Here is a 13,352-nt window from a genome sequence, read left to right as displayed (position 1 = left end):
ACTAGAGCAGAGCGATCACCAATGGACGGTAAACACGGGGATGAGTGTTTATAAAAATAAATACTTGCACAACGCTACCGTGTAGCTATATATATGTAGGTACCACTACCGACACAGAGTAACTTGTTTCCCATGCCGTATAAAACACATGGTTTGACCTAAAACCGGCATTTCATTTCGGTTATTTCAACCAACAAGTTCAAAACGTCTCCAGGGGCAAACCTTCAATTCGTGTCAAGTGTCAAATAGTATTTCGAGTCACTATGCCTGGTCGTCCTTTGTGGCAGGTATGTGGAAAATGCTTATTTTATCTCGCGAAAATCGGTCGGTATCAGTGTTAAAAAAGTGCAAATTTTCGGCTTATTTTGTTGAATAGTGTATTTTTTTGCAAAGTGCATACATGACAATAGTACTAATTGTTGTTGTTTCACAATCCAATATATAATTCTAATCACGTGGATGGACAAAAAATAAAATTGCGCTAAAAAGCCAATCGAAATTATGGACTGAATGTTTTGTGCATTAATGAGTGCTTCTTTTATATGTTTTCACTATCGTCGAGCCTTCATTTAACCTTTCGACGAGCCTTTATTAATGAAATATTCATTGCGAATCATGTATCGATGAAACGCCATTTGCACCACTAGATAAAAATATGAAAAAAAAGAAGTAAAAACAGCAATATAACATACACAAATACATAAATTCTCTTTACCACACTTTGTAAATTATTATTAACTTAGTTAAAAAAATATTTAATGTTTAAACAGTATTTAAAAATATATGTTAGGTACATTTACACTTATAAAAGGTATTTTTGTTACGAGTTTAAAGCTATTTCGGTTCCTTTATGTCCGCTATGAGGAAATTGGCTGGAACTGTGTGGAAAATCTTTTGGAGTATGACAATCATTATGTCCTCTATGGTTCGCGCCAAAATTGGTCGGAGTGATTCAGCCACCGGCCGCCAGTTGGCATTGAGGTAGGTGTTCGTGCTGTCCTCTGTCGGAATAAAAATACAATTTTAACAGGCAACGTTTTCATAGAAATTAAACATTTTTTACAAACATAAAGTTTTTATCAACGTATTACCAAAATACGAATTGCAAAATAAGTATAGCAAATAATTCAATATCCTTTTTACATACATTTTATGAGAAAAATAGCAGGTAATAATAATATTTAAAAACCATATAGTAAGGTCAATTAAATAATAGTGTTTTTATTAGCAGGTTTTAATTGGATAGCCATATTTTACTATAAATTGTTTATATTTTAGATGCAATTTTAAATTCACTTGTTTTCTTTAAAATTACTGTATAACAAAAAAGAAGAATTTATTTTTTGGATCGACATTCTAATCTCTATGTTGTTGGCGATCGCCTCATTAATCTCCCCTTCGGAACGCCTAGTTTCGCGCCCTCACCGCTCTCAGCGCTCTCAACTTGAACGTCAAAATACCAGGAGCTCATATAATCGAGGGGATTAAAAACATACTAATCGATACTAACAGATACTAACGCCGCCGCCGGCGCCGGTGGCAAAAGGTTTCCCTACATTACCAGCGTAAGTTTTCTATCTAACTCTAGATGGCACTGGCATCACCGAGTATGAGGCGAAGAATTTTAATATTTTCCACAACCTACAGAGATTTCGAGAAGTCAGGCCGAAAATAGGTGAAATATTTATAAACTTACAGTTTTGGCCAATTTCCAAAGAAATTTTGACCACCTACGCTTTCCTGGCATCGAGAGACGTCATTAAAATTTGTTTCCCGCGCTTAATAACTGAAATGTATGTATCTACTCTGCAACGCTTCAATCAACTGCAGATAATTTATTACAAGCAAAGCATAAACACAAACTCAATAAAACAATATTTTACGCTATCGCTCTGTACATTATTAAAAGTATGCATTTAAAATAAAACAGGGGCATTTTAACTATTCCGGCGCTGAATGAATTAATTTTTTGGGCCATAATGCTTTACATACTCTGAATCTGAATATATTTTTTCAAATTGAAGTTGAATTTTTAAGTACAGATTAAAGAAGCAATTTACCCAATGTTTTAATGCCGTCGAACAAATTGTTCATTCTTAACGTCAATCCTCCAATATTAAATTTAACATGTGTTGCGGTTACATTGAAAAATGTAAATTCATCTCTTTTATATAATTTCACATCACTGATAATGTCGATCTCCATATTTGCTGAAAACAGAGTAAAACTTTGATCACCAAAATTATATGATAAATAGGTATAATGTAATATATGATAAATAGGTATAATGTAAAAATTTAACAGTGTAGCTGTTATAAATTGGGACAAGTGTGTACAATAATGAAAATAATTTTGAATAAGTACAAAAAGTAAATATTGAATTCTAAATATATTTGACTGTGATTATTATCGTAGAACTAAATGAATAAAGTAACAGTAATAAAAAAAACTACAATAACACGTGTCCTCTCTCTCGTACACTCTCTCTTGGTAGTTTCCATACAAAATGGCCAATACACAGTTTGTACATGATTGTACCAGGCTATCAGAAAAACGTAGAGATAAGGAAATCTAGCTGCAGAGAAGCGGGAAATATAAATCGCTAGAGAGCGCACATTGACGACATTCCTGACGTTAGAGCATCCGGTATTGGAATATGCGTTAGGCGTCCCAGTACCAGAGTATCATAACACAGAGAGAGAGACAAGGTGTGAAATTACCTAACTAAAACTTCACTGAAAGTAAAGTTGCTAACATAATCTACTTAGAAATAGGCATCTACTGAAGTGATAAATAACATTTTCGCTAGTAAAATAAAATAAAATAGATTTATTGTTCAAAATTATAAAATTCATATGTACGTATGTAGGTGCAATGCAATGGTACCGTCGCGCACAGTGCGTTAGTGCATACCGCATTCATTCGAGTGTTTACTTGACAGTGACCCCAATTACTCGAATCTATTACACACCGCTATTTGCAAAACTTATTCCTTAAATTTAGTGTCTTATCGTTTAATACTTACTTGGTTCAAACCAGCATTTTCCTCTGCCAAGCAAAGGTACTAGAAGAATTTTCCCTCTGAGGTTGTATGTTCCCTCTATTCGCAAATGCGGGATTTTTATCCTAGTGAAAAAGTCGTACGTTTTGCTATCTACTCTGAAAAAAAAGACCACTTAAATTTAGCAAGCAGATTTAAAAATTATCAACCTATTAAATAATTCAAATTGCTTTGCGCGGGTGCATAGTCAATATAAATTAATGGAATTAATGAGGATATGGAAATTCAAATAAACTATTTATATTTGTTTTCATTGTAGCATAGAATTTTTAAAATAGAAAATTTTTGTTTCAGGTTTTTACAAGAGGTGTGATTTTTTATAACAAAAAAATCATAAGAATGAGGAAGTTCAGTGGTTAAAAAAATAAATTATTTGTTAAACCAAGCCAAAAAATTATTTTTTGGATTATTCATGTATTGTATTATCAGCGCTATGATTTTTAACAGTTTTGTATTTCTGAAATAGCTCCGCGTGTGACGTTTCAAGTTCTCTTCCGCTTCTTCTCGGTCAGTTCTGCCTACTGGTCCGTCGACTTACCTTAAACCGGAAATCTTTCACAACTCTCTTATTATTTATTTTTTTATTTATTTAACTTCTTGTACATAATGTTATTTGTACATTGGCGGGCTTATTGCCAAATGGCAATTTCTTCCAACCAGCCAATAAATTATATTATCATTGGTTGATTCAAATGAACTAGTGACGTCGTTCAAAGTAGTTCGTTTTTATTAAATATTTTATTTTATTTTATAATATCTAGATGGTTCGTACTTATTTAACGGTGAAAGATAGAATTTATGTAATTACTACAATTTATCATAATCTTGATTTAATTTAAGTATCTGTCCCCTCAATTTTATACAGGATCTTTCATTAAGCGCTTTCTATATTTAAATTTGAATTTAAAAAAAGTGTGTCTGAGATATCATTGAATTTTTTTATTCGTAAGAAAGGTCTATGAATGCCATTATGTATGGAATATAACATCGTTCAAATGTCCACCGCGGCGGCGTCTCTGGGTGGCGCGCATCCGAAATATCCAATTTTCCATCATGATTGAGCCTGATGGATGAATTTGACCGATAGCATGCTTTGAGAGCCGCTGTGGTTTCTGGCTTATTCGCATAGACCTACGACTAAAGATAACTCGACAAGAAAAAGTCTAACGGGGTCAAATCGCACGATCTCGGTGGCCAGTTTACAATACCTCCACGTGAGATCACCATGCCCTAAAATCACTCTTGCAGAGTGTCCAATGAAGCATGAGCTGTATGGCACGTAGCACCGTCCTGTTAAAACCACATGTCGTGTGTGTCCATATCATCCAATTTAGGCGAAAAGAAGTTGGTAATCATCATTCTATAGCGCTCGCTGTTGACGGTGATGGACTGGCCAACGTTGTTCTCAAAGAAATGTGGACCGGTGATGCCGCCAGCCCGAAATCCACACCAAACAGTGACTTTTTCAGGACGCATTGGACGCTTTTGGATGTCATGTGGATTAATATTGTTCTAAATTCGACAATTTGGTTTGTTGACGTTCTCATTCATCCAGAAATGAGCTTTATTGCTGAAGATGATTTTTCGATGAAAATTAGGGTCAGTTTCCAACTGCTCCAGAGCTCATTCAGCGAACACACGTCGTTGTCTATGGTCGTTTACCATCAGTTTCTAGGTCAGTTGAATTTTGCACGGGTGCATACCCAAGTCACGACGTGAAATTCGCCTAGTTGTGGTCTGCGAAAGGCCAAGTTCTTGTGAGCGACATGAAATTGACTGCCTAGGATTCTCCTAAACACTCTCACAAACAGGAGCGACGTTTTCGGCAGAACCTGCGTTTTGTTGACGTTCAAATGTTGGTTAATTAATTAGTGAACCGTGGATTAAAATTATTCACCACACTGTGAATAATCTTCTTGGCAGGACGTCTATGGCGACCGTAAAATGAGAAAAGCGCGCGGAACGTTGCCCTAACAGAAGACCTATTTTGATAAAACAATTTTATCATTTGCACGTGTTGTTAAACGCTATATCCGTCCATGGTGATTTGAAAAAACAAACTGAATATGACAGCCAATTTGAAAGATGTAGCTTCAACAATATAGCCACTATCAACTGTTAAAGTTCGGAAGTCCGTATTGGGAGACCCTTTATAAGTGGGTGAAACATATAAAGATTTATTTAGCTCGAAGCATTTAACAAAACATATACTTACACTACATATTTTTTTAAAGATATTCTCCAAGGTAATTTTGGTGTTAATTTAAACTTTGAGTACTAGAAAAAACCGTAAACTGTAGTACCCTTTTAACCAATTTTAAGTAATAAATGGGCCAATCTCAAAATTTGAGTAAGTCAATTTAATAATTGATCTTGTTCATATTTTTCAGTAATCAAGATAGAAATTCTAACATAATGTTTAAGTACTGTTTGGTAGCTATGATCAGAACGAGGAAGTTTTGTGGTTGTTTTGTATTTATTTGTTAAATAGACAAAAACCATTAAAAAATATATATTTTAATGTATTTTATTACCATCGTAACTATTTTTTTAAGTTTTGTAATTTTGACATTATTCCGCTCGTGACGTCACAAGTACTCGTCGGTGAGTTCTGCTGATATTAAAAAGTGGAACTCCGTTGCGTAAAAATACACTAAACGTTAAAAAATGGCTACCAGAAACCCGAAATCTAAAATATCACAACACATAACAATACTATAATTGATTGGTTGATTTTAAAGGAATCGTGACGTAGTGAAAAGTAGTTCGTTTTTTTAAAAATCATTGTCATATTTTTTACATATATTTTCGAGAAACTTTGCCGAACAATTAAATGCTCTAATTGTTACCGCGTGCAAGAATTTTTTTATCCAATTTCCCATAGCACAGAACTTTTTTATTGTTATTTCGATTACTTAACGTATAAACCAGATAAATGAGATAATTTTTCTTTAATTTTCAGAATGACTTAAATACGCACCAACATAATACACCTTATTCATAGTAGCTTATGAGGCCTAAAAAAATAGCCAATTATTCAGTATCTTAGACATAAACAAAGTATGTAAAATATAACATGTACTTACTCACTAATAAGCACTTTCGTATTTCCGAAACCCTTAACTGTGACGTCATCCAGGGCTGCATTGACGCTTACAGGTCCTTCACCTTGTAAAATTCTAATTTTAGGGATTTTCAAAGGGTCTAATTGTGAAATTCCGATGCCTGGAATTCCTGGGAAAAACGAAATTTCTAAATGATCTGTTTGTTTTATTTTTTGACGCATCTAAACATTCGCGCCCTATCAATAATTAAAACACAGAAAATACGAATGTCAACAAAGCAATATTGAATAGTGAATTTATCAACTTACCATCTTTCAATTCGTCGAAAATTCCCTGCACAGCTTCTCTGGAACAATCTCCGAAATGGGGATTGCTTTTGTAACAAGTCTTTATGAAGTTTGCTGCAATAAACAAATCGTACGTGCAATTCAATGATACACAATTCATTATCCTAAATACTTTTGTATAAAATAGAAAAAACGATACCTAGCGTTATGTACGAGTATCTATCTTAGACATTTATATTGAAAATAAAGCACCATTTATAAAGAAAGGTTACGTTACCCAGTAAAGTATGTTATAGTTACGTTTATGTACATAATGAATGCACATTTACTTACATAGTAATGGTATCAATTACAGATATTAATAAAAAGAAAAGTAAAGAAAACTTTTTTCAAACTACATTTTATTATTATGAATAAATTTGTGTTTTTTGCGCCATTTTGCAATAAAAACATGTAAAAGTAGGCTATTTTAATGAAAATTACAAAATTACACGCTTTATAATTTTCTTTATTTAATTTCGGCTACGATGTAAAATTTTCAATAATTATTATTGATTTAATACTCACGCTTCTCTCTAAAATATTTTTCACTCGCCTCTGCATAACTAAGTAAAATAAACACAGACGCTATTTCCAGGAAAAACATTTCGAATATATTTTTAACTTTATGGCTGTTGCTCGGACTTCCTTATCTTTTTTTGTTGTCCCAATAAAACGGAGGTTCAGAAAATTGGTGACTCTTTAATACTTTGTTGACATTCCAGTTAACATTTGATGTGTGGAACTTGTGAAAAGCAGCATGTTTGAAGGACTGCCTCGGGTTTACTAACATCAGGTTACTCTGCTGTGCAGAATTGTAGAATGTGTAATATTGTGTAATACAACCTCCATTGAAATTGCAAGTAGACAAAACAGGGACGAACTGCAACGCCTTTCTTAGAAGGGAAATTCTGTTCCATGCAAGTCTTTGCACACTGAAAATTACGGATTCGTCTCTGATACATTTTAAATCAGGTTTGATTTCGCCTCAGAGTATATGTATCTTTATTTCTTGTATTTAACTTACTTAAATAAAAAGAAGCTATCTGATTAAGATACAAAGCTTTCAAAATAAATAGTATGGTCCTATAAAACTTTATGCTTTTGCAAAAAAAATTGTCGAACAGCACATTGTTTTATTTTTAGTCATACTTTTATAAAATTTCATAATCACTCCCACATTTTTTTTTCTTAGAGAATGCAGATTTATTTAGCTAAAGTTGAATTCATTTTACGAATATTATTCATTGAATAGATTAAATTTGAATTTAAATTTATTTCAACAGAGAGGGAAAACGCTTTTGAGAAGGAAATATGGAAGTCTAGGCATTTACAGGGCTTATGACCCTGGCGTAGATTAAAATTGATTTATTTTCCAATGTCCTTGACTAAAGTATATTTATGCTACAAGTTTTGTGACTGGGCACAATTGAATCAAAATTTGGATTTCTCAGTTATTTATTACCAAAATCCTTCTATCACTATGTATATTAGATTATTCTGAGTTAAGAACATAATTACAAAAATACACTTGAAAGTTTTTAAAAAAATAATTTACTATGGAACCTAAAAAAAATCGGCCTTAATATTTTTTTCACAATTTGTTTTAATAAAACATTTTATGTTCGGTTCATGCACATAATGTTCACATTCAAGTTATTTACATTTTCCAATCAAATGTTTAAAGTCGGCAATTTTTTCAGTTCACTGTCGTGACAATTTAGAATGTGTGTTATTTATAAAGGATTGCAATCTTTATAAACCTGTATTTTTTATCCACAAATAAAACACATTTTTTCTGATACATGTTTTAATCATTTTATGCATCAGTTTTTAAAAATATTCTATAGGTGAGTTAATTGGTATTTCGGACATTATGATAAATTTGATATAATGATCAATGACTGTCTAATGACTAAACACTACTTCATCCAATCATTATTTGTATTTGTTAACGAGAGTAACCAATATTTTCTTAATTTGAATTTTAAATATATTAAGTATCTGTGCATGGTTTAAATAATAAAAGGTACTTGTGCCTAGCTGCATTTTCCTACAAAAGAGCATTTTTTGAAATATTTTCTTACTTATTTATAACTTTTAGAAATCCATTGAGAAAACACATTGTAGGTCGAGTCATGTTATGTCTCGCTTGCTATATGCTTGTTAATGTTGATTTTAAATTTGTCTCTAATATAACTTTTCTAGTAGTCATGTAAGTCATTGTAGAGTTTCAGTTCATTGTAGAGTATTTATTGACAGTACCGCATTTTTCTTTGCTTTTTTAATGTGGTAGTATTGTTATTGTCCGGTTTTATTTTTGTTTATGTCAGCATTTTTGGTTACTGTTAAGTTACGTATTTTATGTCAAAATGGTGTTATAATAATAAAAATACTTTATAGTTTTATCCACTTTTATTTAAAATTATTTTATAATTTTTTTACCAGTGACCGGGCTTCGTCGTGACTGACATCGTCAGACTGGTGATAAAATAATTATAAATAAAAGTGGAATAAAACTATAAAGTATTTTTATTATTATAATTAAAATGCAGTTCCACCAAGAAATGTCAGTAGAAAAACTCAATATATCAAAATGGTGTGTTTTTTTTTTTTTTAGTTGTTTTCTCCTCTGTTATTTTTTATCGAGTCCGTTATTTCCTTATATGAAGTACCGATTCAGTACAGTTTTTAAATACGCATTCAAATTGAAATAAAATTAGACAAGTGATGCGTAAACCTTTAGCTTGGAGTACTCGTAAAAAGTCAGATAACACTGGTCTCGGTTGAGCGTTCATTGGGAATAATTTTCTGGTGGAAATTTTATCTTTTGCATCTATTTCATCAATAATCTAATCTATTGCATATTCCCAAGAAGAGTTTGAAGGCACACACTAGCCGCATGCAATTGTTATTGCTGTATGGTTCAATAGTCTGTAACTTTCTCCACGGGTACAATTGAATATATTTACGCAGTGCGCAGCCGTAAAACCAGTCCGAATAATTGCATACGGAAACCATAATCAGGTTGTGCCTGCTCGATTTCCTCTGAAAATTAGGAAAAATGATTTTCCGCTGGCATTTTTTAATTACTATTCAAATCCTTTATTGAACGGGGCCAAGATCAGTTCTCACGGATGTTAATAAAAATCTTTCAGTTATGATTCAGGATGAGTCATAATGCAATAGACATCTTTTATTAACAACAATGTTACGAGTACGCCAAATTTATGTAGACAAGGACTGGATTCAACCCCGTAGGGAGTTATTGATATTTATGTATGAAGATATGAATAACATTTTATAAAAGGGAATATAGAAATCTAGGCATTCACAGGGCTTACAAAGAGTCATTGGTTGGTTCAAGTGGTCAGATATATGAATATTTCGTGAAACTTCAGTGACTCGCACTGCTGTTTAGATACACATCTTCAATGGAGTGTTTTTCGTAAAATAATTCCACAAATTAATGTGTCAAAAAAAGTTTTTTAAAAACATAATTTAAGAAATTTTACATAAAGGGTACTACTTCCTTTTTACTTTTTTTTAAAAAAGAAATATTTACGTTCTTATGATTTACCCAAATATTTAATTTTGAGGGTCATTTTCAACGAGTTGTAAATAACTCGCTGAAGAAAATGGAATCAAGTTGGGGTAGAGTGGGATTCAAACCACGGACCTTTAGTCCGTGAGTCCAAGACACTAGCCACGAACTTATAAAAAAGGATTTATACTTTGCTGAGTAAAAGGAATGTTGTTGTTTCGTCATTAATTGTTCTTATATTCTATTCTGCCGCTGTTTAGTTATTTCTTACCCGCATCTTTGATATTATAGAGATTTACTAGTTAAATTATTATTCGAAATCCCAATCATAACTTTGTTTGACCTATTTGGCCTGAACAACTCATCAATCCGTGTGTAACCAACCTCCATTATCCACTTATTGATAGAAGTTTTATTGTGTGAGTACTCACTAATTGTCCTTGTGGAGAATGGAAATAGGTTGTACATTTCAATCGAGAAGTAGACCAATCCTCTTTGACCGAAAATCGTAGTCATTGTAACATCGACTGCCACATGCTAGAAAATTCGCCCGATTATGTGATCGGACCTCCGGGCCTCGTTTGATTGGACTCACGGGCCTCGGTTGATGGCACCGAGAAATATCGCCTCTATTGGCATCACAATTTATTTTTTGCTGTTTGGAATAATTCAAATGTAATAAAGAAGAGTCTCTCACTCAAAACAATGCTGCTAAAACTACACAAAACCACATATAGGTATATGAAATATATATGACAAAGTTCGATAAGTAAACGATTGAAATTGAATAGTGAGGAATCAGTAATTAAAAATAATAATTATATGCTAGTAAATTCGGCCCTCGGTGCCTCATTTAGTCCGCCCTACGGTCCTTGATGAATCTGTCCTCTTGGTTTAGTCAAATCGGACGTCCAAGCCTTCTATAAGATAATGATAATATAACAAACATGTTATTTAGGGTGCAACTGAATTATTTTCGCGATGTCAAAAATAATTCAATTTGAATAATGTAATTTCATTAACTTTATTTTAGTCATTTAAATTTGGTGAGAAAATAATAAATATTCCTCAAGGAAATACAAATATAACGAAAATGGCGCTTAGTAAGTTATTTTTAATAAGAATAATAATTAAAGACGTATTAAATTATTTTGAACACTTCTTTATTTTTGTCATCTAAAAAAATATAAAACTAAAGTATGTTAATTCAATTACAAATTTGTAACTGGTTGAAAATGTAAATATTTAATTTAATGGAATTTAAAATCGTTTTTGTCACTTATTTTTAATGTTTGTCTGAATATCATCTCGTTGAGAAATCTGGTTCAATAGTGAACATCATTAAAAAGTGAACACTTGCGTCGGTAGATATGTAGTAAAAGGGGTCAGCATATATTGCATGAAAATTTTAACGGCTTTCAATTTTTTTACTTATTATTTGTGTACTGCGACAATACCAGGTGGGCCTCTGAATAAGAATTATAATTATATTGACTGTGTTTGCAGCATCACGATGGATCATTTCATGGAGCATAATGGAGCGAAATTGACTTCCCTACCTATGTTTGAACAGCTATTTTTATTTGATACTTAAAAGTTCTGAAACCTTTATCGATAAGAGTAAAATTCCACCAAAGTATTTGACCTAGTATACAATGCCTGAAACTAATTTTTAATTTGTATACTTCTTTACGGAGCTGTTGGTTTGATCAATAATATTTTTAATCAGTTTATATGCTAGCATAAATAGATTTGATTATTTTTATCATATAATTATTTTTAACTTCCCGATTACTAAAGATATTATGTCAACAACTCGCATGTTGTTAATTCGTGACAACGTTTCTCAATATTTCTCACCGCAATATCCGCTTAGATATATCAAGGAACATAATTAGACTACTATATCTTTTGACACCAATATCTACCATCTTTACTTAAGTGACCTCTAAGGTTTTGGAATTTTGTCAAATGATCGAGGGGACAACAAGCTCCTAATACACATATTTTAAACATAAAATCGCCATGTTTACGTAACAAAAGGCTAAGTTTTGTCATTATCATTTTTTTCCTATACGCACCCAGTTTTTGTAAAGGGAATATTCAACATATTTATCAAATAAATGCTTTAAAGAAAACCTAAATCATCAGTGGTTTCAACTCATTTTCTTGACAAAAAATCAACAGAAGAAAGTATTGAGGAAACACGGATCTTCAAACTGCTCTTAAATGTTTGCTTCCTCATAATAATTTGGAAACAATTGAAGGTTTTAGAAAACTTAGACAAGTGGACCCCGCTACCTAAAGGTCTAAAGAAATACATAGTGGAATCGAAAGTAACGTGTCGAGTATTAATCGAATCCAAAAGAAAAGAAAAACGGTGCCCATCACAAATTTAATTCTCAGAAACGATAAACAACTTAAAATATTAAAAAAATAATATAAACATTAATCAGACTCACAATCGTGACATACATAGTTTGCCTCCGCTATAGTGTATTCTTCGTGAGTCCATTTTTTGCAGTAAATACATTATACACACTCTTTTTCAGGACGACTAGTTGATTATGTTTCCATACGCATCAAGCAAAAGCGCTTTTTTAAAAATGTTCTACGATATTCTCTTTGAAATTTTTCTGGATTTACTAATTTTCTTACTAATGACCCCAACTACGTTTTTAAAGTTTTATTTAAATTTTACAAAAACCATAAAGAATACCTTAAAACCATTTACTGACATCGAAAATTAAGTAATTTAAGTAAGACGTTTACTGAAAATTTAACTGATTACATCAGTTTTTAACCACATTATATAAAATATAATAAAATACCTACATCAAGCTTTGAATTATGAATATTGCCTAATATTATACGTGCGCTTTGCGACACAGTAAATTAGTGAATTATAAAGTAAAGTGCTTAAGTACAGTAATCAAGCTACGAATTCTGCTTCTCAATATTATTTACAGGAGAGCAGGGAGGGGCGTTGTGACTTTGAACCAGTGTTACTTTAGACCTCACTCTACCCTACATAAAGTAGTCACTTAAGCCAACCAATGACAGGTTAGAAGTCCTGTAAATAGCTAAACTTCTACATTCTCCATAATGTTCTTCATCTCTGATGCAATCTATATCAATTAAAAAAATAATCATTGTACCAGCAAGTTAAAAACTTAATACGCTTATACTTTTTTATAAACCAGCCGATAACAAATCATAAGCTATATAAATGCCAAGAATTTTATATTCTCAACAGCTTTATCTCTGTAGAAAAAAATATATGGTAAAATTATCGGTTTTACCCTCTAACGAGATTCTTCATAAAGAGACGATTAGTCAATTAAATATTTTATTTA

The 13,352-nt window shown here is 32.1% G+C and overlaps 2 protein-coding genes across 2 annotated transcripts in view; one reads left to right on the top strand and one right to left on the bottom strand.

Annotated features, from left to right (window-relative positions):
- Window positions 1-169: 169 nt before the first annotated feature.
- Window positions 170-7,251, bottom strand: LOC148274720 (protein takeout-like). Its single transcript, XM_088236748.1, has 6 exons — window positions 6,981-7,251; window positions 6,435-6,527; window positions 6,148-6,295; window positions 3,026-3,159; window positions 2,061-2,210; window positions 170-1,001 (listed from the first exon to the last, which is right to left on the bottom strand). Exons 1-6 carry the CDS (start codon window positions 7,057-7,059, stop codon window positions 835-837), a joined length of 771 nt encoding a protein of 256 aa, XP_088092874.1. The 5' UTR covers window positions 7,060-7,251; the 3' UTR covers window positions 170-834.
- The window catches only part of LOC148274718 (muscle-specific protein 20-like), a 37,561-nt gene continuing 24,378 nt past the window's right edge, over window positions 170-13,352 (top strand). The window contains exon 1 of the mRNA XM_088236749.1: window positions 170-287. Within this exon, the coding sequence (XP_088092875.1) occupies window positions 264-287 (24 nt within the window). The 5' untranslated portion in view covers window positions 170-263. The remainder of the gene's footprint in view (window positions 288-13,352) is intronic.

Source organism: Micrasema longulum, unplaced genomic scaffold (genome assembly GCF_059751315.1).
Source record: "Micrasema longulum isolate JH-2025_06_02 unplaced genomic scaffold, ASM5975131v1 h1tg001601l, whole genome shotgun sequence".
NCBI classification, from domain to species: Eukaryota; Metazoa; Arthropoda; class Insecta; order Trichoptera; family Brachycentridae; genus Micrasema; species Micrasema longulum.
This window is presented reverse-complemented; position numbering and strand designations above follow the sequence as displayed.

Coding starts and splice junctions, on each gene's coding strand:
- LOC148274720 (XM_088236748.1), bottom strand. CDS start 7,059: ATGTTTTTCCTGGAAATAGCGTCTGTGTTTATTTTACTTAGTTATGCA. Junction 6,528..6,980: donor AAAATATTTTAGAGAGAAGC/GTGAGTATTAAA, acceptor TGTTTATTGCAG/CAAACTTCATAAAGACTTGT. Junction 6,296..6,434: donor TTTCGACGAATTGAAAGATG/GTAAGTTGATAA, acceptor CGTTTTTCCCAG/GAATTCCAGGCATCGGAATT.